Below are 26384 nucleotides of genomic sequence, written 5' to 3'. Positions count from 1 at the left end.
GTGTTGCTCCCTCATTTGGGGCGATTACCCTATCGGCTTTCCTAAATGACTCAGCTATAACTGAACCAATGTAGTTTACAGCGTCATCTCTCTCTAAACATTTTCCCTCGGCATCGTGAATCTGTTCCTGCTTTCTGTGATTAGCTGTACCCAGCCAGCTTATATGGTTCCAGAATTTTCTTGACCTCCTTTATTAGTTGCATCGCCAACTTCAGCCAGCCAGTCATCAGAGGACTGCTTTATTTTAGCCTGGACGAGCACCTGCACTTGTTGTTTCTTTTGTTTATAAAATTTCCATTTTTGGCCTATTTCCTCTTCAGATAACTGCGCCCTCTTTGCTTCTCTGTGTTGCCGAGATGCCAACCGTCGTTGTTCGATGGCCTCCCTAATTTCCTTATTCCACCAACTTCGTGGCTTCCTCTTTCCTCTCCAGCGGTTTACTCCTTTTACTTCTTTTATTTTTGTACTAATGAGTAGTTCTAACTGATTATATTCCCACCTTCCCATGGGATGTTTCTCTATTGCTTCCTCTATGCCGGCCGCTATTTGCGCTATTTGTTCGTCATTTAATTTTGCATACTCTTTTTGACTTCCCTGCATTTCTCTTTTGAGCAGGGCTCCCAACTGTAGACTAATACGCTTATGATCACTTCCGAGGCTGTACTTCCCCTCTTCGTCTATTTCCATTATTGCGAGCTTGCTATACAACCCCTGCGACATTAAGCAGTAATCAATGGTCGTTTGTCTGTTACGGGACTCCCACGTGATTTGTCCCTCACACTTAGTTTCTCTATTTACTATAACTAGGTTGCGTCGCTCACAGAAGTCTAGCATCAACCTCCCATTACAATCTGTGTATCCATCGAGATCCTCGATGTGGCCAATGTCACCCAGCAGACAAATATCGGCACCTTCTCCAAACTGCTTTATATCGTCATCAAGACGCTTCACTAGATTCTTGTTCTCTTGCCTGCATTTGGCTCCTGTCCCTAAGTAAACTACTCCTAGCCATGTCTCTACCGGCAATTGTACCTGATACCCAGACGTGTTCTTTGCAAGTTAACTTTATTCTTTTCCAATTTGTTCCTTGATGTATCAGCATACCTACTCCTCCTCCCTTCCTCTCCGTTGTTGTTCTATCGCTCCCTTCCCAGACATAGCCTTCAATAAATGGTGGGTCTTCTAGATCCCTGAGATGTGTTTCGCACAGCACGTATACACCTACTTCTTCGTCCTTTAACTGCTGTTGTATTTCTAACCACTTCACTCTCTTTCTACTGCCTTGCATGTTTATGTACCTGATTCTGGTGTTAAATTTATTTTTTGTAGTTTTCTTCCTGGACCTCCTAGTGGCCATTTTATTGGTGTCAGCCTCTATTGTTGCACTTTCTACACTGTTTCTATCTACCCCTACGCCCAGAGGCGCAGTGGACCACCTAAAAAAGCTACTGCCCGACCTGCCAGGTGCCAGCCGATCTCGGCTCCTAGCCTTCCATTAAAGTGGATGCCATCACGTGTAAAGCCTCCGCCAAAGCCTACTCTATGCACTTCTCTGTTTATGTCTGCCACTTCAAATCCTTTCTCCTGGCTTAGCTTTCTTATCTCACGATTAACAGCCACAACATCCTTGGCAATTTCTCCGTTCCGTCCTTGCACCTCCGGCACTGTGCATACCACAATCTGGACTTGCTGTGCTATCGCCCTTAAATTGTCAACTCCCTCCGCTAATCTTTCCACTACTTTTGCGGCTTCACCATTCAGGACATGATTTAGTCCCGACGCTACCACTACCAAATTGCGCTCTCAACATTTTTAGAAAGTTCGCTTTTTGTGTCTCTCAGCATTGCGTCCATTGTCCTGCCTGGGACTGCCCCGACTGCTACCTGCTTATCACCCTTTACATGCTCCCTTATAGTTCTTTTGCACCTACCCATATTTGAGTCACCACGGATAAGCACTAGGGCATTCCCTTCGTCCCTCCTAACTTCCAGATTATGCTGCCTCTTATCATTGACTGTGACCTCATTCCTTGGGGTTAGCTTGTTGCCCCCCCCCCCCCCTCTCCATCGCCTCCTGACTTCATGCAGCGGAGGCAAGCGCCATCTGGAGGTATTGCAAGGAACCAGGCGCGCCTTTCCGAGGCCCTGAGATGTTCACGTGCCGGCGCACGCAAATGGTAGAAGTGCTGAAAAAGGGGTTTCTTTGAGTTTTTGCATAACAGAATTACGTTTTCTCGTATAGTAAAATTACAGTCTGACGCTATCATGTCTGTAGGTTGTGTGTAACTCATATTTAACGATTTTTCTACGTATTTTACCTTGGGAAATTCAATTAGTTCAGTAGCTTCCTTGCATTTTATGGAGGGCCTCGGTATCGGTGGTTCAAAAATCTTTTTTGCCGAGACGACGCCTGACACTAGATTTTCTGCGACAGGGGGCCTTTAACGCTATCGCATAAACACATATGCACATATATGGTACTACTTAGAACTGATTAATTTTTTACTCTTACATTAATTCTTGTACCTGTACTCCATTTCATACACAGCTAGGGAGACTTCTGTCACTGCCTGCATTTGTGACCAGAAAATAGTGTGCATCACGGGTGAGTGTCGTGTAATTCAATCTATACTACCAAGTCTGAACACAGAGCAAGTGCAGTGGCTTACAGCAGCCACAACACACTGCTGTTGCTCATGACCTAAACGACCTAAAGCTGTGGGCTTGGTGGCTGTGCATCAACCCAGGCCACTCATCTGTTCTTTCATCATGCAGGTGTTTATCATCTTTGCCCATGTGATGTTACCGGCTCTGCTGACCCTTTCCCCCACTACATCCCCTGCTACGACATCACCCACTGCACTTTACTGCAGTGACAGCACCACCCTAGTATGGAACTCACCCGGATTCAACACTTACTTGACAACGCCCCTACCGACAAACTCGTCCCCCGAAGCAACCTGGTTGGCCTCATCGCTACAGTCATCAACAGCCGTGGATATAAGAGCACACCAACCATCACCGCCGCTTCGTGGGCTCGGTGGCTGTGCATCAGCGCAGGCCACTAATTCGTTCGTTTTCACCATGCAGGTTGGTGATCAGTATTCTCTGTTCCCTAAGAAGTCTAGTAATTATTGATTACTACAGCTGCCGAGCCCGCAGTTCTGCATTTGCCTTGTGATTGAATGCAGTCATGTCATCCTCTCATTGTTGCTCCTGTTAGGTGATGTTGAAACTAACCCAGGTCCAAACAATTCTGAAGGTATGCTTGCTGAATTTGAAAAAAATATGTGCCAGTCAAACTAAACTTATTTCTTAAGTACTAGGTACCAAAAGCCAGCTTAACACAACTGACAATGCCATAACTGGCCTAACTAAGTGTGTGGCCGACCTGGAGACTCACTTTCAGGCCTTTTCATCTTTACATATCGAGTTCGAAGCAATAAAATCTGAGAATGCTGAAATGGTTCACCCTCGGCGGCAGAGAAAAGAGCCGGCGGTCACCAACAGCTACAGCGGCTCTCGCCAGCAGGGCGCGTCGGCGTGAGCGACACTTGCTTGTACCGACTACTGGGTCGCCATTTCTGGAGTCCTGGCCTGGAATCATGCCGTCGAGTCTGCAGAGCTGCTGCTGTGACCAGCGGACGCTAGCGCTGTACCCAAGGACAATGTCGGCTCACATGTTATGGACAGCGTGTGGACATTTCCTCGGTGTGACCACTGTTGCATGTACTACCTTGTTCGCAAAGCACGCATTGATGTTAGACCATGTGATATGTTTCGCCGGAATATGTAGTGATTTAAGGTTGGGGGGATGTGGGGATGCGCGACTCTCACGCATCCCCTGATGTGTTGTTTTCCCACATAGCTTCCCTCTCCTGTAATCCAGCTTCGCCTTATGGCTTGGTGCCCACGGCAGTCGATGTGGTTGAAGCGCATTGCAAGAGATTGTGCGAGTGTGGCTCTGCTAACACCACCTAACAGCAGGGTTACTTGGGTGCAGAAAGGAGAAGGCGCTTACTCTTTGGCTCTGGATCGGCAAGCGGCGTAGACATTCTGCGCTTGTGCCGATCTGTGCTTCTGTGAGACCGTCTCGTGAAGCCTACCTTGGAATGGATGAACACAATCGTTCGAATGTGCCGCCGTTCGCGTGACCGTACGCATGAACGACCATGCGTTGGTGTCCAGCATGGGGCGAATATATTCACTCGTTATCCGGTCGCGGTGAGTCGGACTTCCGCGATTTGTCGCGCGCCCATCGGCATGTTTTGTAGATAGCAACTTGGCTAGCAGGCATTAGTCTATGAAAGGCGCAATAAATGCCCTTGTAATTGTTTGCACTACTGTGTTGTTGTTCCTTTGTCCAAAGAGCGTGGGTGAGAACCCCAAAGCTTCTTCGGCTCTTTGTACAAACTCTTCCAAGTGTTCGCTGGTCGGACTGTTATCAGCCAGAGGTAGCATAGCGTCAAGTGTTGACGTGAAGTGGCGCCCGTCTTGCAAAAGTCTTGCAAAATAGACGCTTCTCTTCAATGGTGGGCCGGAAGCAGAGCGTGCAGCTCACATGCTTCATCTTTCATGGCACCGACCTTTGCGTGCACTGTCACGCAGTGCGGGAGCCCCACATCGTTGCGTCTATATCCGTGTCAGTATGGTTGAATTGTGCATGGGCTAGCGAAAGATACGCGAAGTCACGTGACACCCTTTACCATGTGATTTGATGTTAACTACATGTGCACTATCGCATAGCTTTGATTTTCCCGTTCGTTTGATATTCATGTTGGCATGGTTGGTAATTACTCATGGTCTGGCTAAAGTTACGCGACGCCACGTGACTCTTTTCCACGTGGCCTGAAGTATGTGAAGTGCGTACCATCACAGACCTTGTTCAAAGCTCGATCATTTGATATCCATGTTAGTATGGTTGGGAATCGTGCATGGGCTAGCAAAAGGTATGTTAGGTCACGTGATGTCCTTTCCCATGTGATTTGACGTTAACTACATGTGCACCATCTCATAGCTTTTGATTTTCCTGCTTGTTTGACATCAATCCCACTGTGTTTGTGAGTCACATGTGGGCTTACAAAAGTTACGCAAGGTCCCATGACATCCTTCACCACGTGGTCAAGCGTACGCTTAGTGGGTACTATCACAGAGCTCCTTCGAAGCCCGATCGTTTGATATCCATGTCAATATGGATCAGACTCAGGAGTGTGCTGGCGAATGTTACGTGATATCCCATAGCACACTCTTCCACATGATCTCAGATGTGTTACATGGTTATAATCGCAGAGATTGTTTGAAGCTCGTTCATTTGATATCCATGTCAACGGGCCTTGTAGAAAACAAAATGATGAGAGGTCAGGTGACGCTCTTTTCAGCCTGTTTTTATCAGCTTATGAATGAAAAGTTTGTTGCTGGATGTGCCTATGTTTCAAAGCATGTCAGCAAAGCCATCAAATAGCTACGTTTTGCATGACCAGTTCACGGGAGTAATATAATGTCCATATCAGTGCAATATTTCGATTATATATCGCACGGGAAAGGCATTTCTGTAGTCCCATGAAAATGCTCTTCAAGAAAGCTCTTCAGTTATGTTTCATCGACACAAAATTGTAACATTTCATCATTGTTTTGAAATGCTATAACACCTCCGCAAATGTATATTTACTTTCGATTTAGTTCACTGACATTAGGAGTAATATATGTGGTGCGTAGAATAAATTATTTGGCGCTGAGATTAAATTGACTGGCGCTTCAACTAAAATAGCTGGTGCTTGGAATAATTTCAGGAGAAAAACCTGTAGTACTATTTTAGAGAGCACAGCAATCCGCAATGATAAATTTAAAAGAAAGGTAAGGAGGTTAATGAGACAGGATATCTGACTCGCACGAGCGGTTGCAAAAATAACTACAAATCTAATAGAAGAGAGAAAGAGGTTATTTGGGCACAAGTACAGATGAACAAATACCAGGGTATCCGAATATGCGGCTATCCGAATATCCAGTTACTGATAACCAAATAATCAACCGAATAACTGATCACTCCGGTTATCCGGTTTTCAATTTTGAACAACCAGTGAATCGAATAACCGGGTAACTGGTTTTTCCACAAGAACGGTTTGTTGTTGCTGCACTACTGTCTAACAATTTGTCCTGGGCCCTGCACATTACTAATGTAATTTCGTCTGCTAATAAGACTCTTGGATTCTTGCGTTATCATCTCTGCCAACATACAAAACTCTTGTCTGATTGAAGTTAGAATATGCGTCACCCATTTGGAACCCGCATCACGTCTACCTTATTAATGCACTTAAATCACTTCAAAGCAGCAGCCAGATTTATTCACGCTTCATATTCTTACGACATCAGTGTGACATCCTTGAAAGCGAAATTGGGTTTGTTACAACTTTCACTTTGTCGCCATATCGCCAGTCTTTGCTTATTTCGCAAGTTTTTCCACAGTGCACTGTGCTGCGCACCCTACATTGTCTCGCCAGCCCGCATATCTCACCGCACGCGTTATCCATTTCAAATTTCCCAGCCATGTGCCCGCACTGTCATTTCTGCCGCCTCGTTATTTTTTCATGTTGCAGCAGCCTGGAATGACCTATCTAACGACAGCGCCGTCATTACGTCCTCATCCACTTCTGCGAAAATTATTACTCATCAGTTTTCATTCTATTGAACACTATAAGTCATATGAATGTTTGTTCCCACCCCTTATGTAACACCCTCCGTGGATCTTGAAGGCAATAAAATGAAATGAAATAGCATGTCGCTTACTGGAAGCAGAAAGGTACACACATACTACGTGATTTGGTGTACGTTCATAAGTTGTAGTTGTAATATGTGAAGCAGTTATGCACTGCAGATCCAAGAACAACTGCTCTCCAAAATGTGTGAAGTGAGACTTCTATGAGTACAAGCAGTGGTGCCACCAGTGATAGCAGTGTACCACAAGAAGGCTCACTAAAGAAAAAAACAAAACCTAAATTCTGTATCAAAATTGCAGATGTGTCCCTCCACATGCACAGGCAAAATCTGTTGGCTTTTAAAATGCCATGACATTATGGAGCTTTGTGTGTCAAAAAAATGCTTTCAGAATCTCTGCTTGCCTCACTACGTACCCGAGCATGCGAGGGTTGGACCCTCCCGCCTCTAACCGTGCATGGCTTAGCAGCGTCTGTGGAAAAGGGGTTCCTGGGGGTTATGCCAATGCTGAATGATTGGACCTTTAAGGCCCCTTGGTGGAGGCAACACGCCCCTTTGGCCTCAGCTTCACATAGACGGCACCCTCAGACGGACCCACCCAGGGAAAATCAGTAGTTGCCTTCTCCTATCCTCCCCTTCAATCTTTGTCATTCTCTCTCACTTTCCATCATTCCTGTCTTCTACTCATTTCTTTTTACTTCTGATCTTCCCGGAGCAAGGGTTAAGTGGAACAACCAACCTTGGTTGTACATATTTGGTTATAGCAAAAACGTACAGTTGGCGGCCACAGGACTTGTTTCCTTATAAGACCTGCAGCGTCCCCTTGTTGGGCTCCATGGTGGGCGGCTGCTGTTACTGCTGAAAACTGAACATTTCCTATATATAGTTCATTTCCAACGCTCCCTGATCACCCTCAGAAGTGAGGGTGCACCAAAGAAGTATTTAAATTTTTTGACCAACACAATGAAAGCTTCCGCCGCTATCAAGTCATTCACTCCGAGAAACCAGGAAAGACAACGAGAATGACCTTGCCTTTGCTCATTTCCAAATGTCTAACTCAGACTATTAGCCTAGGCTATAAAGCATCTAGACTAGCAAGTGGTGACCTCCTCTTAGAACTGCATGACAAAAACTTATATCAAAAACTAAGTAGCCCAGTGTCTATTGGGGACACCCCAGTTTCAGTGACCCCACACCACACCATGAGCACCATCCGTGGTGTGATCTCTGATGATGACTTGAGGGACCTTACTGAGGCTGAACTTTTAGATGAATGGGAGGAACAAAATGTTATCAACGTAAAACAAATTAAAATGTGGTGCGACGGGAAAGATAGATACCAAGCACCTAATTCTCATTGTACTGCCCGAAACAATCAAAGCAGGTTATGTTAAGGTCCCAATAAGGCAGTACATCGCTAACCCTGTCTGTTGCTTCAAATGCCAAACATTCGGCCACAGTTCACAAAACTGCCGATGCCGACTGACCTGTGCTAAATGCAGTGCCCATGAGCATACCTCTGAATCTTCCGATAACCCTCTGCACTGTGTAAACTGCGATGGTAGATCGCGAGTATGCATGCTGCATACTCGCGATCCTGTCTATCCTGGAAAAGAGAGAAAGAAATCATAGCAATTAGGGTAAAGGAGAACCTCTCATTCAAAGAAGCACAGATGCGGGTCTCCTACCTGCTGAACACCTTTGCCGATGTGACGCGTCAGGGGGCTGCAACACAATGGCTTCTGGTGGCTGTCCGGCCCACATGCAGTGAGCCAGCTGTCACACCATCTGACCCCTCGGCGGTTGCAGCTAGTGCTGCTCCACCACCCCAGCAGAAGGGGCCATGGACCTCCAGGCAGGTGACCTCAAAGGTCTCGTCCAACGTGTCGAGGCTTTCATGTCAAACACAGCGCTCAGAATAGCACGTGTCCAGCACCTCAGGGGATGGACACAACGAACAGCCAGACGGCGCCGCCAGTGCTGAAGGAGCGGCGAGATTCTTGCGATCGCTCCAAAAAAAGACAAACCTCGAGTCATTGCGCCTGGAAAGGGCCCGTGAGCTAAACGTCGTCTCTTAAACACACAGGACAAAACACATTTATCATATTGGAGATACAAATACTACACTGGAATGTTGGAGGACTTCTTCATAACATTCTTCATACCTCCTGCACAAACACAATCCAATGTTGCTGTGTGTTCAAGAGACACATTGGAAACCTACAGACACTAACTTTGTTCGCAATTACACCATTTTCCGAAACAACCTGCCTCCGGCAGTGTAATTGCCTCCAAGTGTGTAGCTTGTCAACACGTTGCCCTTCATACACCCCTTGAGGCAGTGTCAGTTCGAGCAAACCTTTTTAATAAACTGGTCATTGTGTGTTCTATATATATACCCCCTAACTATCATCTCAGAACAAGCAATTTCTATAACCTCATTGATCAGCTTCCAGTGTCATCGGTGATTTTAATGCCCACAACTAGATGTGGGCACACTTGCGGTGTGCTGCAAGAGGTCGATTCATTGAAAATTCTGTTCTGACTTCTAGTGCCTGCCTGTTTAATAAGATGGAGCTGACCAATTACAGTGTCCAATACAACAGTTATTCATCGATAGATCTAGCAATTGGCTCTTCTTCTCTTCTGTCTCACCTAGAATAGAACGTCATCAGTAAACTTTATGGAAGTGACCACCTTGCTGTAACTTTAAATCTGACAACTCTGCATGAAAACCCTCCCCATATTCCTCGATAGAAATTAGCATTGGCGGACTGGGCACATTTTAAAGAATCAACCGATCTACTACAAGATTTTATAAATGATTTTAGTACAGATGACGCTGTTGTACATTTTACTGCTTTTATTATTGATGCAGCTGAAAAGTTTATCCCGCAAACAAATGGTGGTTCACTTACAAGACATCTTTCCTAGTGGAACGAAGACACGAAAGAGGCAGAATAAGCATGGGGCATATTGCACAGATCGCCAAATGCAGAAAATCTAATTCAGTTTAAAAAAAACTACATCACTGGGAAGGCAGACACGGTGTCAGGCAAAGAGAGAACAGAAAGCTGGGTGAGATTCTTCTCAAGTATTAATTCATACATTCAGGAGGTGAAAGTGTGGAATGGCTTAAGAAAGGTTAAAGGGCAACAAATCTATTTGTTGCCTCTGGTGACGACAAAGGGAATACCTTGCAATACCAGGCAGACTTTCTTGGGGAGCACTTTGAGCATGTGTCAAGCTCAGTCTATTATTCTCAATCTTTCCTTAAATACAAACAAATAGAAAAAGGTAAGCCAGTCGTACTTAAATTCAGACAGAACGAACCCTATAACCGGCCTTTCAGCATTGCCGAGTTGAGAGCTGTCTTGATCACATGCAAGAGCTTTGCACCAAGACCTGACAGAGTCACGTAGGACATGATCAAAAACTTACAAACTGACACACAAGTTACTCACACTTTTCAACACTATTCGGGCTGCCGGATACCTTCCACTCACATGAAAAGAAGCTATTGTGGTCCCTATTTTGAAGCAGGGTAAAGATCCTTCCTTGTTGGCACGTTACCGGCCGACAGCTCTCGCAAGTTGCCTTTGCAAGCTTTTTGAGAAAATGATAAATCGGCGACTCATACATTTCCTTGAACTAAACTAAATGCTTGATTCCTATCAATGTGGCTTCAGGGAAGGGCGGTCTACAACTGATCATCTTTTGTGCATTGAAGGAAATATCCGTGACGCATTTGTACACAAACATTTTTTCTTATCCATATTCCTCTATATTGAGAAGGCGTACGACACAACGTGGTGCTACAGAATCTTGAGAGATTTGTCAGGAATGAGCATTCGTGGCAATATGCTAAACCTAATAGAAAGCTTTTTGTTCAGTCGTACCTTCTGCGTCAAAATCAGCAATTGTCACGTCAATTTATACAGGAAACTGGTGTACCTCAGGGAGGCTTGCTCAGCTGCACACTCTTTATTGCTAAGATGACCACACTCCGGACTTCATTACCACTGGCCATTTTTATTCCTTCCATGTGGACGACATTCAAATAGGCTTCAAATCCTGTAACCTCGCAGTGTGTGAGAGACAAATACAGCAGGGCTTGAACTAGGTGTCCAAGTGGGCAAACAAAAACGGATTTAAAATCAACCCCCACAGAAGTTATTGTGTTCCTTTCACAAGAAAGAGAGGCCCAGTTCCAGATCTTTGTATAGAACTGTGTGGACAACAAATAGCTGTCAACAAAGAGCACAAATTTCTAGGTATTATACATGACTCCAGGCTTACTTTCATTCCACATATAAAATATGTTAAAGCAAAATGTCTAAAAAACAATGAACTTACTGAAAATTTTATCCCACACAGCACGGGGTAGCGACAGGAAGTGTTTGATGAATCTTTATAAGAGCCTAATTCAATCGCGATTTGACCATGGTGCTGTCCTATTGGGGCAAGGACCTACGGAGTTGCCATCTGTCGGAAGCGACTCCCTTGCGTAGTATGAGGGATCACGCGGCGCGCTCCTCATAGGTTTCGCTTACGGTGCTCAATAAAAACGCCCCGCAGCAGCCCTCCTGGACATTTGTGTAAGTACTCTCAAAATGAGGGAAGTTTTTGACTGTCGATATAATAATTTTGGGCAAACTTAAAGCACAGAATCGTTTACAGACGCTATCTCTTTACCGAATACGTATATACAGTACGTGAACGCCACTGCGCGCGGTCGCCGCGATGGAGTCTCCCAAACCGGCTTCCTGCGTGAAAGGTAGGCAAACGCTGAGAATAAACTATGTGAAATATGTTTTTATAGTGGGCTGTCTGTATAACCAAATGGGGCATAACAGAATAAAGCCTCAATGCAGCGATCGCAAGGATTCGCAGCGACCGAATGCGCATCTGCATGTATGTCCGCACACAATGTTTTGCTTTCGCTGTGACCATGTTTTCACACCGTGCCATGAGCTTTAGGCCGCAGCATATGAGCATTTGACAGTACAAAAGCAACCATTGTTGTATGGACGCTCTCAGAAGTGTTCAAAAATAATTTCGTTATATAGACTTCAATGCCTGTGATGTGCCATCGCGACGATTTAATCTTTTTTTGTCCTCTAAATTCTTGGACATTTCAATATTTCTCAAGTTCTGTCGCACTGTATGCTTATCGGTCTTCTCAGCATGCGATTTCCCTCTGCTTCTTTTTCGTAATCCAGTGCATTAATTCATAACACAAACATGACCATATCCCATGCCTTTTTTTAATGTGTGTCTTACCGCTCCCTTCAAGCATCAACAAGTTCATAGACCAAACCGTCATGACATAATCCGGGCAGCGGGTGCGGGCGAGCGTCTCAGTGCGCATTTTCTGCTGCTCCCGAACATTGCAGTCGGGAGTGCCGTAGCAAAAATCTTCCTCGCATCTGTGCTTGCTGCATACCCGAATTGTAGCCGATGGCTGTCTACCGGTTCTAAGTTTCGTGAGCCAAGCTTCACGCAGCTCCTTGTCCTGTGGCTGTATACGTGTGAATAAGGCTGACACCGGGCTCTTTTGCGTACGTCCGGCACTGCGGCACTGAGCAGTTGCCTACCATGCAGCATGCCTCCAAAGGCAGCCGCTACCTATTATAGTACTTTTAAATGTTGTCACGCAGACCCCAAAGGCAGTAAAGCCTCACCACTTAATCAGATCCGCAGCGCAGGTGGGACTTTAAACTTTCATTTTCAGCTCGCTTCGGCACTTCCGAAGCAGCCGATGCGACCTCTGTGTCCACGTGATCCCTCATGCCATGTCACGCCGACGGTGGCACCAACTTTTCCAATGGTGGAGCTCGCCCCCAATATAACTCTGCTGCCCCAAGTGCGCTAAATATGCTAGATCCCATCTATCATCTAGGTATCCGCTTAGCTGCTGGCGCTTTCAGAACAAGCCCTATTGAAAGCTTATACATAGAATCAAATGAGTGGTCCCTCTATCTGCAGAGAATATACATCAGCCTCACATATTTTCTCAAAATATAACTCTAATCATGAACTTCCATGCTCTAATACCGTGAACAATATGACATGTGCTAGAGTTTTCCGTAATCGTCCCTCTGTAAGAAAGCCTTTCTCACTGCTTGTGAGGGAGCTTAGCAATGTCCCACTTCTCGAACATCGCTTAATGCATCCAACCAACCTCATTGGGAGTGGCAGGTTATAGAACGTGACATATCCTTTCTAAAAGTTACAAAGCACGCTTCAGCACTTGAAATGCAAATACATTTCCTAGAACTACAGCACAAGCACTCCTGCACAGAGTTCTACACATACGCATTGAAGACGCATGCCAGGGTGCCCTATGCAGTCGTCTGCCCATCCTTCTCAGAATCCAATGTACCGCATCCGGGAACAAGTATCTTTACGGCTGAGGCCTATACACTATTGTGAAGCATCAAATCAAAACTCCAAAAGCAATTATATATACAGACTTCCCAAGCGTTGTGAAGGCCTTGATGTCACTCTGTAAGCATAAAAATCCCATACTTAATGAGCTCTATTCCGTCCTGTGTAAAGCGTATATATCTAACCAGCATGTCATTATATGCTGGGTGCCTGGCCATAGGGCCATCGAGGATAAAGTTACCAGATGGCCACGTCAATTGCATCGCAAGCTGTTAATCCTACTGCTACTGTCTCTGTCACAGATCTGAGGCCTTTCTTATGAAAGAAACTGTGAAACCACTGGCAACGCATGTGGGACGTTGAAACAATTAAGCTGCATGTGATAAAGCCACAGTTAGGTCTCTGGCCCTCTGCAAAAAAAAATCACACTGACTAGTCTGTCGTCTTAGAATCGAACACACATTTGGCACCCATAATTTTCTACTCACTGAAAATGAACCTCCAACATGTGGCAGATGCGGGGAGAGGCTGACCGTCTTCCACGTCCTCCTGGAGTGTCAGCAAGGCAAATCCAAGAGAGACATTTTCCCCTAGTATACCAGCAGCACATTCCTCTTCATCCCGTAATGTTTCTTGGTCCAGAACCGATCTTTGATACTAATACAGACCTAGGTTTCCTGAAAGATATCTCGCATGTTATTAGCCCCCATAAATTTGTAGTGCACCCTGTCTTCAGAAGATGCCGCTGCAATAGTAGTTTTGTATAGTACATGCCTCCAGGCCCTTGTGTTTCAAGGGCTCTAGTGAGGCAGGAGTGTTCTAGCCAATCTTTGCATTTGGCATATTTTCTATATCGTATCATTTTTTTCACAATGTATTTTAATGCTCATAGTACACGTCATTATTAGGCTTGTGCGAATAGTGCTTTTTTGGTTCGAAGGGAATTCGAAGCGAATAGTAATTCTTCTCGAATAATTTCAAAGTGAATACTTCGAATAGTAGCAAGTAAAGAAAAAAGAACAGCAGAGGGCAAAGGTCTGGGATTTATTCAAGGAAAGTAAACAACTTGAGTATTTACGAAAGTCTAAAAATTTGCATACAGAAACACTAGCTGTTCCACATGCTGGGGTTTGAGGTGCTCCCTTCTGCAGCTTACAACGTCTCCTGCAATCGAAAAAAGCCTTTCATTCTTGTCTGGGTGGCTGATATCGAAACGGGCAGCTGAAACCAGGGTTGGGTATTGGTGACTGCCCTTGCTTTTCCACCACACAAGGGGGTCCTCGGACCGGGAAGGAAGGGGGGCCTTCAAGTACCCAGCAACCTCATCCGAGATTGTACGGCTTGACTGATGATGTGCACGCGAACTGAAGTGTGTAAAAGCACTCCACACAGAGTCCCCTGATGGGTCTGCAGAGCGGGTGCTGTTCTCACTTGTTGCTGTACCATGTTGATCAACTGGCACAGTCTCTTCTGCTGCCGTTGTGAGTAGAGTGAACGCCCATTGCTTTGCGGGTCGTTCAGCATAACAGACATCTTTGTATCTAGGATTGACCAACATTGCCAATGCAGGAAGGCGTGACATCTTGATATCAGGGAACCTCGTCATGATGCTACGTAAAAGGCTTGAGGCAAGCAATGCTGCGTCACCACCTTCGGAAACAGGTTCAGCTAGAACCATCTCGGTACACTGCAACGGGGGATGACTTGTCACAGCGTGGGATATCTGTCCCCAGACAGTTCAGTTGTGGCTTGGTCAAGTGGCTTCAAGACTTGCACTGCTGCATTCATAAGCTTCCACTCACTTGCGTTCAAGTTTGGAACTGCATCAGATTCTCAAAGGTCTACAGTGATGACCGTACGGAGCTTCACGAGCCTGGCCATCATGGCATGCTCACTGTTCCATCGCGTTGGGACGTCTTGCATAACCTCGAGAGGGTCCAGCTGCATGTTTCTCTGAATTTCTTGAAGCCGTCCTTGGGCCTTGACACTCCGTTTGTATCTAGCCACAATCGCTCTGGCCTTAGCACAGAGCTGCAAAAAACCAGACACTTCTCTTTTGGCATCGCTGACACACAACCAAAGGTTATGTCCGAAACACTGCACACCACTCCAGGACGACTGCACTACTGCAGAAGTAAAGTTCCTTCCATTATCTGTAACGATGAAGAGCGGCACAGTATCGTGGGCTGGAAGTTCCCACTCCTCGATGACACCTGCGATAAATAGCTCCAGGTTTTCTGGAGTTTGAGAGTCTGTCATCTCCATGCAAGCCAATGCATGCACATGTTGCACGAAGTCACTGTCCATGACGTGACCAGTTACACAAATGTACCTGTCATTTGACCGCGATGTCGAACCATCAGTTGTAATTGAAAGCGACTCCACTCCGCTTGCAAAAATGTCCCCAAGCTTCTTTTTCACCTTTGCTTGATGCGTAGAGGACCGGAATAATGGCTCTCGAGAACGTTGTCCGAGACGGCATGGCATAATCCGGCATAGCGAACTTCATAATGTCGAGGAAACCCGGTTCTTCGACAATGTTGTAGGGGTGCATACCACGAGCTAGGAAGCGAGCTATCATTTTTGTCATCTGTTGGGCTTTTGGGGCCGACGCTTTCATTTTCGGCTTGAAAATGTCTGCTATGGATGGCTGTTGACCACTTGCCTTGCTTTCCCCCTTGAGCTTGGATGGCCTTTCGCATGCATCCCACTTCTCTTGGTAGTCCTTGTGCAAGTCCGGGTGTCTCCTTAAAAATACGTTGCTAGGGTTGTTGTCGTACTTGTCAGGGTCTTCAGGACTGCCTTGCATTTAAGACATCGAGCTTCGGTGCCTGGTGGAATCTGTACAAGAAAGTTGCAAATCAAATTGCTGGCTGCATACAAGTCCCCCATGGTGTTCTCTGGAGTTGTCCAAGGTAGCTGGGATTGATCAAATGCCGGTGCAGCAGAGACAGAGTCGCCCACTAAACGCAATCAACCACACCACACACCGACGAGATGCGTTTTTGTACACCTTTGTGCTGAGTATAGTTCTGTTTTCCTGGCTTGGATTGGATTGTATTGGGAAACGTATTACTGAATCCAAAACCAAAACTTCCGAAAATGCCTTCTCTCTGCCACATGTGGCTATTCGTTCGAGCCGAATACTTCGAAATTTCCCAATAACAAAATTCGAATTGAAGTGAATATCGAATAGCGCATTATTTGTTCAACTATTTGAAAATATCGAATATTCGCACAAGCCTAGTCATTAGTCATCGCCATAATCTTATTACACATAGATTTTATACACCTAACGACTATTTTTAAGGCCCCTTTACAGCCACATCACATCAACTTCATAGAACTCATTACTCCACTGCGAAGTCACTGACATGGCGCTCTTTGGCCATAACTGGCCCTTGCACCACTAAGCAACACGCATTAATTCAAGCTGTGCTTGCCTGTACAACCAGAAGAATGAGACACTGCTGTGCCATCACTGGAGCTGGTTTGGTGAGACCAGACACTTGCACGGTTGTGCATGCTTACAAAGAAGTATGCTACTTAATAGGGGTAAAGATTGGTGGGCAATAGTGTCTCGTTTAGCAATGCTGGGAACAGCAGCAAGTCACTGAGGATTTAAACTACCATAGCGTAAGGTTTTGTGTGTATAATAATATGCATGAAATAATATGTGAAGGACTAAGGTAATGGCAAGGGAATAAGAGTTTGATTGATTTTAGAAAAAAAAAGGAAGACACAGGAAAAGAGACCACACAAAACTTATCTGTGGATGTTGGAATGGCACCGCCACCCACACATGTTCCTGATTGGCAGTTGCCACTGGCTCTCTTGAGTGTGCGCAGATAAGTTTTGTGTCGAACTTCTTCTTCGCCGCTGTGCGACCTTTTAGTGTATAGTTTGTGTGGCCCTCTATTTCTTTTTAACATGGATTCATATTACCTAGCTCAACTCTTTGTCATTCCATGTTTATGATTGGTAGTCAGCCTCTTGAAGGAGCTGTGCAAGAGTCAAGGCCAAGTAGTCACAGGAGACCTAGATCGTGAGAAGAAAATTTGCAGATTAATAAAAATGCTTGTGAGCACGTGTGGCAGACAAGTTATGAACAGCAGCTCAGTAACAATCCTTAAGGGGGGATGTGGGGCTAAAATACCGATTTCGGTGAAAAAGACATGTTTTTTATTCTGAGTTGTTCTGAGTTGCTTGTTTAATAAAGAATCTTCTCGCCAAGTTTGGTAGTTATCTGAGCAGTAGAAAGGAAGAAAATGTATTTTTTTCACAAGTTGGTAGCGCACATTTCCCATTGAGCGTGACTCTGAATGCCGTTTTCCCAGACGCGGCCGCATCGTGGGCAAGAAACGAAACACAAAGTGAATGCCCACGTTAGGAAGTTTGTTTTTCACGCTTTTTAGAGAAATTGAGAAACTAAAGAAAACAACGAAAGGTCTAGGAGGCAAGGGGAAGCTGACACAAAAGTGTTGTAAAAAACTCACTGCTTACTATGCATCTGCCCTGAAAGACAATGCTACAGATGTAAAAAAAAAAATGCAACAAGGGGTGTTTGCGACGCTTTTTCACTCCTACTGAACAGATGAAGTCCCACGACATGACGGTTGCCCTGTTGGTGAGGACTCTTGGTGTCACTACAATCGGCAGAGCCCTAGTTGCAGCGGACAACCCATCAGTGCCAAGATCCCATTGTCCAGCTTTCAGCAGAGACGTTGCCAAAGAGCTGATGCCTCTCTGCAAACGACTTAGTAAGCCAGAGCTTCTTGCGCGATGTTCAAGGATGCAGGCACAGTATGCAAACGATTCCTTCAATGCTCTTGTATGGAAAACATGCCCAAAGACAGAATTTGCATCACTGAGAACAGTGGAGACTGCAGCAGCCCTGGCTGTGCTAGAATTCAATGAAGGAGCACGTGGCATCAAGAGAGTTCTCAACAAGCTGGAACTTAAACATGGAGTCCAGACGAATAAGCACGTTCAGGAAGCAACGAAGCAAGCCATTTCACAAGCGCAGGCAAGAGCGATGGATAGCTCTAAAGCTGAAAGAAAGAGATGACGCCTTGAAGCGATCGCCGAAGAGCAGCGTTGTGTTGAAGAGGAGAGCCCGACATATGTAGCAGGGCACTTTGATTAATTTTTTCTGATCATAAGAATAAACGCCATGCTCTGAAACCTTTGAACTGATTTTTCTCAGTTTGCACTTTTTGCAAAAAAAGTGTTTTAGGAAAAGTATCACTTCCAAACTGCTTCACCAAATGCTGCTTCCAACGTTTTTTTCTACACTGAAATTTTGTGAGGAACAAGACAGTACTTTTCATATGCCTAAACTTTTTCCAACATATAACATTTAGCAGATCTTTGACATGTAATGACAGTGAAAAAACTAAACTTCATTTTCAGAGTGATGGCATTTTTACAGAAATGACATAAAAAATGTGCAACTGACCTTATCCTGCACTATAAACCATCTAGAAGGTAGCTAATTACAAATAATTTGTATATTTTCATTATTTTGTAAACGATAGTTTTCCTAAGTTGACACACAAATTGCTAAATTTCAGAGTTATAACTTTTTTTCTCGCTCCGCTAGGGTGCTGATATTTGGAAGATATTCTAGTGACAACAAGATCAACTACCCCTGAAAATGTCAGGAAAATTGGTTAAGCGCTTCAAAAGTTGACCCTTCAGCCTAGCATCGCCCCTTAGAAAGAAAAGTCGGTGCATTCTGACAGCACTGGCATTTCTACAAAACTTGGAGGATAGCAAAGCAGCTTCAGAAGCCAATCTCCATTATTGCAACATAACAGGTGTTGAAATGATGTGTGATGAGAAAGAGAAATTTATGGAGGTCAGGCTGGATGCAAGACGAGGCTTGAATTGATTATGTCTTCTCTGCAATGTGCGTCAGCTTTAACACAGTCTGAACCTACCAAGAAACATGATTTCCTTTGGACCTGAAGCAGGTATTCTCGTTATGTCGAGAAAATTAGAGGTGGTGGTGGTCATGTCGTATTGCAGGTGGCTGACGTGCACAGTGGAAAGTCTGGTGTAGTTGTTGCTGGACACACCACGAGTATGTTGCTAAGCTGTGCAAAATTATTAAGTTTATCACTCTGTCCAACTACGGCTGATTTTGTTTACATATTCCAGCTTCGGGCATGCTGTGCTTCACTGCATTTCAGTTACCGTGCGATCAACTTGTGCTCATTCTGTAATCCGTGATGTGTTACTGCCAAATGCTACACCTATCATTTGTTTGCAGTCTATTGCTGATTGTGCTGTCCTGTTATCTCTTTCTATGTTTTTGTTGGTGTGATAACAGATAGCTCTGATTTTGCTAGCAGGTTGTAGTATTCATCTAGAGATGTTGTGCAGGCTTTAATGTGAGCGAGTCTGTGGTGGAAACAAGTGAGGGCTGGAAGATTCTTGGCAAAAATGTAGGGACAAAAAGAACTAGAGTACTTTGGGGCATACTCTAAGAATCGATGGTTCAGTTCAGTTTATTGTCCTTAAAAGAACTCCCGGAGGGGGTATTACATAAGGGGTGGGTTTTACATAAGTTCCATGTTATGTATGCATCATTAGATATATGCAAAGTGAGCAATCACACGCTGTTGGAACAAAGACGGGGAAGCAATGTCAACAATGTCAGCAGGAAGGCCGTTCCAGTCTTTAGCTGCTCAAGGAATGAACGCGGCAGAAAAATGAGCAGTTCCGGCACGCGGGCGTGCGACTTGCTGTGGATAACTCGTGCGGTGAGAGATGCTTGCTACGAGAATGATGTATGGAGCATGATGAAGGGTGATGTAAAAGAACTTATGATAGAGCTCAAGACTAGCAATGCATCGTCGATTAGATAGTGGTGTTAGTCCGGATTCTGCTTTAAGAGGCAGAGATACTGACATCATATGAATAGTGTGAGTGAATGAACCTAGTAGTGCAGCTCTGAACAGATTCAAGTGAGCTGATGAGACATGCTTGATGTGGGCTCCAGATGGCAGATGCATATTCCAGTTTTGCTCAAACAAAAGATTTATATGCAAGCAGTTTTACGTTTTGGGGAGCCTGACGCAGATTACGCTTTAAAGAGCCTAGTGTCTCATTAGCAGATGATATAAAAAAAGTGTTAGAAATATGTTTATGCCAAGACAGGTCATTGCACACAGTGACACCTGGGTAGTTATATAACTCAACTAGTTTGAGAGGCATGCTTCCAATTTGGTAAAGAAATACCAGGAGATTACTGCTACGAGTGACTGACATAACTTTACATTTTTTAGCATTAAGTGTCCTTAACCATTTGTCATCGTTACACCATGTTAGTATGTTGATGAGGTCTCTCTGCAGGGCTGTTTGATTGGGGGTGCTATGTATAGTGCGATAAATGACATGATCATACATATATATAATGACACAAGTTGGTTTGTTGGCATGAGCCGCTGATCTGAAAGGTCGAGAACAGGTGCACCAGAAAAGTAACAACTTCATCTATTTCCTAACTATCTATTTCCTAACTATATTCCTAACTCCCACGAATGAATCGGAAGTAGCCTTGCTGATACAGAATTTAAGCAACAAATGTGCTGTGGGTTTTGACAATATAAAGGCAGAACCTCTAAAAGTAGTTTCAGAGCACATTAGCGCACCACTTGCACATATTTGCAACCTTATTTTGAGCACGGGAATGTTCCTGGAGAAATTAAAAATTGCTAGAGTATCCGTTGTTCACAAAGGTGGTAATGAAAATGACATGAATAACTACAGGCCCATTTCTGTTTTGCCTATTTTTTTCAAAAATTATAGACTGTGTCATATGTGTACGAATTGCAAACTTTTGTAGCTTAAAAAAAATAACCGAACATCAATATGGATTTCAGAAGAGCAAGTGTACTGAAAAAGCCGTATTATCTATTAAAGATCAAATTATTGAACATTTTGAGCAAGAAAATCACACAATTGGAATATTTCTCGACTTTAAGAAAGCTTTTGACTCGATCAAGCATGAAGTTCTTTTGCAAAAGCTGAATGAATGTGGAATAAGAGGTACGCCCGTTCACTTAATAAGAAGTTACCTTACTAATCGGTATCAGTATACAGATATGCAGCACTCGAAGTCACAAATGGGCAAGATCAAGTACAGCGTCCCACAGGGTTTTATGCTTGGGCCACTTCTATTCTTGTTTTATATAAATGACATCGTAAACACACCTCTGACACCAGATATTATATTATATGCCGATGACACTAACGTCTTTTTTTCAGGTCAGGATATGTCTACTCTAGTACAAAAAGCGAGCCTTTGGCTTAGCAATTTGTCGCTATGGCTGAGAACAAATAAGCTGGAAATAAACATTAAGAAAACAAAGTGCATCATTTTTAAACCTCGAAACCATTGTATTCTCCGCAATGCGCAGCTCACATTCCAAGAAGCTTTGATTGAGCGCATCCAGACTCAAAAATTTCTAGGCGTTATCTTTCACGAAACATTGAGTTGGTCCAATCACATAGATAATCTTTGCACCCACATATCGCGATCCATTGGCATAATTGGCAAAATCAGATGTTTACTGCCCCTCTGGGTGATAAAGCAGCTTTACTACACTTTAGTTTACTCGCGCATGTAGTACTGCCTATTAATCGGGGGCACAACAACAAAAACAAATAAAGATAGCATTCGCAGGTTGCAAAAAAGAATCTTGCGTATAATCGAAAATGTTCCGCGCCGAACGCCTTCTGCTACACTTTTCCATAAACACAGCATATTAAAATTCGAAAATATATTTTATAAAAAACTAGCAACAGTTATCTACAATCAAATTAAATCGGACACAGATATATTTCAGGATACCTACTCCCAGAAAACACACACGTATTGGCCTCGAGCTCCACCACTGGAAAAGCTGGCGCCACCGTCGGCGTGACGTGCTAGGAGGGATCACGTGGACATAGCGGTCGTGTCAGCTGCTTCGGGAGCGCCGAAGCGAGCTGAAAACGAGTTTAAATTCTCTCGTACACTGCGGTCCTCATTTAGTGGCGAAATTTTCCCGCTTCGAGTGTCTCCTTTACAACGCTTGAAAGCACTACAATAGGTAGTGACTGCCTTTGAAGGCGTGCAACATGGTAGGCTACTGCTCGGCGCCGCAGGGCCAGACGCACGTAACGGAGGCCGGTGTCAGCATTATTCACACGTAACCGCAGGAGAAGAAGCTGCGTGAAGCTTGGCTCGCGAAACATAAAACCAGCAAACAGTCATCGGCTACAACTCAGGTATGCAGCAAGCACAGACGCGAGGAAGATTTCTGCTGCGGCGCCCGGTCTGCGATGTTCTGAAAACACGCACTGAGACGTTCGTTCGAGTCCGCTGCCCGACTAATGTCATGACGGTTTGGTCTATGAACTTGTCGATGCTATAGATACTGGCAAGTTCAGTGGAGTGGAAAGGCAGCGGTAAGAAGCACGTTTAAAAAAAGCATGGCATATGGTCATGTTTGTGTTATGAATTAATGCACTGGATATTACAAAAAAGGAGCAGCGGAAAATTGCAGGCTGAGAACCCCGATAAACATACAGTGCGACGCAACTCGAGAAATAATATTGAAAGGTCAAAGAATTTAGAAGAAAAAAAAAGATTGAATCGTCGCGACGGCACATCACATTCCCCGTAGGCGTCGAAGTCTCTACAATGAAATTATTTTTGAACAGCTTTGATAGCGCCCACGCAACAATGGTTGCTTGTATACTGTCAAATGCTCATATTCTGCGGCCTAAAGCTCATGGCACGGTGCGAAAACGCACGTGCAGAGAAAGCGAAACAGTGCGCGGACAAGCATGCAGACGCGCAGTCGGTCGCTGCATTGAGGCTTCATTCTATTACGCTCCATTTAGTTATACAAACACTATAAGAACATATTTCACATAGTTTGCTCTCAGCGTTTACCTACCTTTCACGCAAGAAGCTGGTTCGGGAGACTCCATCGCGGTGACCGCGCACAGTGGCGTTCACTATACGTATTCGGTAAAGAGATAGTGTCTGTAAACGATTCTGTGCTTTCAGTTTGCCCAAGATTATTATTTAGACAGTAAAAAACTTCTGTCGTTTCGAAAGTACTTACAGAAATGTCCGGGAGAGCTCGCGCATGGTGTTTTCAGTGAGCGCTGACAGCAAAGCTTCTGAGGAGCGCGCCGCGCGATCCCCCATACTACGCCAGTGAGGCGCTTCCGATAGATGGCGACTCCGTAACTCCTCGCTGCCAATAATCTTAGGAAAACCACCTATTACAGTGAAATTATTCGAACCAACTACGGCAAGCAAAAACTAACACACCTTATTCCTTCATTTTTAAGCTCTAACGTGACGGCCATGAGCATAGTGAATGAAAGCCGATCAGTAGAAATTAAAAAAAGAAAGACACATGCTTATCTAGTGGTGCTTCAAACATGGCATTTTTTTTTCTCTTTCTCTTCCCTGTAAGACTTGCTTATATTCTGTATTTCTAGAATTGTATTATGCCTCAAAATTCAGCCATGAAAATTTCTTGTCGATAAGCTGTTGATATCAATTATGTTCTAGTTCACTTATTAAAACCACGGCTTAGTTCTTTTTTTCCTCCACTGCATTTATGTATTACATGATGTATTAGTGTTACATTATGTATTATTATGTAGTATTATATTTATGTATTATGTATTTCAGGCTGAGTGTACTGCAATATTTTTGTTGTTCTTTTCTTTTTCCTTTTTTACTACATTGATGTATTGAAAAGTGACGCGCTGAGTGTTGTGCGATATCGTGGTCTAGGCAGGGATTGGCGCATTGTCAGGCATTCAGTTGCCTTTTCGCCACCCCTTCCCGCTGTACCACTGGATATGTATGCTTGAACTGATGATGAAATAAACCATTCATTCATTCATTCATTCATTCATTCATTCATTCATTCATTCATTCATTCATCTGCAGGTGCAGTGTCATGCGAGGCCGGCTGCGTGCTGGAGGCCTTGGACACGCAGGTAGGGGAAGAGGCAATGCTCGCAGTTCCCCTCGACTTGGGTGCCAAGGGCTCCTGCCAGATAGGAGGCAACGTGGCCACCAACGCCGGTGGCCTGAGGCTGCTTCGCTATGGTCCCCTGCATGGTTCCGTACTCGGACTGGAAGTGGTACGCACTGAGCAGGGCATTTACGGTCGGCCCATACACAGCCTTGCCAGTCACCCTGTGTTCATCGTAAACTTGGATGCACTTTTTGCAGCACTCATTCATTCCTCATGCATCCAGTGAATATAACCACCTTCCTGCCGAGATTGCATTGATCCGAGACTACACACTTCCTTTAAGCGAAGCTTTGTTTGCCACTTTGTCAATTCTGACGGCTGTCTTGCCAAGTGGACACAAGTGCATTACCCATAACCCCCCACTCCATCACATTATCCAGTGCCAACCACGCCACACTAGGCTACTACCCTCTAGTTTTGCCTCTATGCAGTGCTAGGGCCCTGCAGAGGCAGCATAATGCTGTTGCAGCTTTGATTTTCTTGCAGCACGGTACAGTTAGGGGCAAGAAGCGAAAAGACAAAGTTTTGGCAACAAAAGCAGCCGAGTGTGGCTGTCAGTTGCGACGACGCTTGGCAGCCATCAGTGACAAGGAGTGCAATGATCCAGAAAAAAAAAAAAAAACGTGGTTTTGACAAAGAGGATGTCATTTCCGGCCATGCGCTTCATTCAGCACACAGCAGGGGCAGTGATCCCTGGCTATGACACCAACTGTGACAAAACTGTGCCGTTGGTGTTTATAGGAGGCTTTAATGCAGACCTATGAAAACTGGAGAGCTGGGGGCTACTGATCTTCGATGAAGACATTTCCACCTCATAAACTGTCACTCCAGCTAGTTATCACTGCCCATGTCGGGAAATGGTGGTTCAATTGATTACTTGTTCGCCAGAGGGTTCAAGATGAATGTTTTTTATTGCATATCATGTTTGTCAGTGCGTGCACTGCTTGTCACCATGGCACCAAGCCAACAACACCACTAAGAACAAGAACAGACTTCAGAAGAAGATGCAGGGCTCGAGCACGAGTTTGGCCAGTGCATCTGTGGTATTCATGATACAATACCTGTACAATTGTGTGAAATATGGCTTCCATTGGCAATTATTAACACTAATATTTTGATTAGGCTTAATATGAAGAAATTGTGTCTTGTGAACGGTGGTACTGTTGAATCTGGCATCAGTGGAAAACGGGGGAAAATTTGCTTTCACGAGAATTTCGTTGTTGTGATATGAGACAGCACAGATAGGTAATCTGTTGCATAATGAAACTTTACTGTTAAAATTCCATTAGCCTATTTAAAATGCACTGCATGTGTTGATTAGCAGTGGCAGCACTGCCGTAGAGCAATATTCTTGGTCAGTTGCTTTCGGAGATACAATCACTTTTGCGAGATTTTGCGTAACTCGGCACCAGACACAGAGCAGCAGCATTCCACACATGCAGCAGCATTTCTCCACTGCACGCTGTCACCCCACCCTTAGGCGCTGATGTGTCTGGTGCTGAGTGTAAAAGTGATCCCATCTCATATACCTGAAGGCAGTCGATCGAGACTACGGCCCCTTCGTGCAAATCTATGTCCGGCATTGAATCTGCATGCGATGTCCGTCAGGTGGCATCAAAACCAGCGTTCTTGAAGCAAGGAATGCGTATTCCTGGATGATTGCTCAATCACAGCCCGATGTGTGGCACTCCATTTTCTGCGACTGCCATCATCAAGCACCTGAAACAATTCCACGTCTGTGGGACGTGGATTTCCTTGTTTTTGCTGCATTTTTCTTGCTGAGGTGCATATTACGCACTGCACTAGGTGTGAAAAAATCGTCGTCACATGCCAGTAGCAACATGCTACCACTTTAAACGGCGATCAACAAACAAAATGACGGCCATAACGTGTCTCTAGTGCGATTGCTTCCGGCGCTTCATTGTTTTTGTAAACAAAAATGGTGACATCCACGCAAGTGTAGTGTGGTGGTATTTCACACAATTTTAGTGCAAAGCAATCACATTTGAGAGCATTTTGGAGCCTGCTAGCCTTGCGCATGTAGGTAGCATGTGGGGCGACATCCTCGCAAATTTCTTTGAGGTGGGACTGTAGTAAAATGATATTTCGTTGTTGAGAGGTACGAAATGTATTGAATCCTATGGGCATTCACCGGGGATATGAAAATATTTCATGTTCAATTTTCACCTGAAAGAGATTACTTTGCATTTAGTCGAGTTAAGCA

At 44.6% G+C, this 26384-nt stretch overlaps 1 protein-coding gene across 2 annotated transcripts in view; it reads left to right on the top strand.

The window, feature by feature from the left end:
- D2hgdh (D-2-hydroxyglutaric acid dehydrogenase) overlaps window positions 1-26384 on the top strand; it is a 106633-nt gene that overhangs the window by 33363 nt on the left and 46886 nt on the right. For both annotated transcript variants that reach the window (XM_075686838.1, XM_075686837.1), the window contains exon 4: window positions 24070-24266. In XM_075686838.1, the coding sequence (XP_075542953.1) occupies window positions 24070-24266 (197 nt within the window). The remainder of the gene's footprint in view (window positions 1-24069; window positions 24267-26384) is intronic.

This window comes from Dermacentor variabilis, chromosome 3, assembly GCF_050947875.1.
Source record: "Dermacentor variabilis isolate Ectoservices chromosome 3, ASM5094787v1, whole genome shotgun sequence".
In the NCBI taxonomy this organism is placed as follows: domain Eukaryota; kingdom Metazoa; phylum Arthropoda; class Arachnida; order Ixodida; family Ixodidae; genus Dermacentor; species Dermacentor variabilis.
This window is presented reverse-complemented; position numbering and strand designations above follow the sequence as displayed.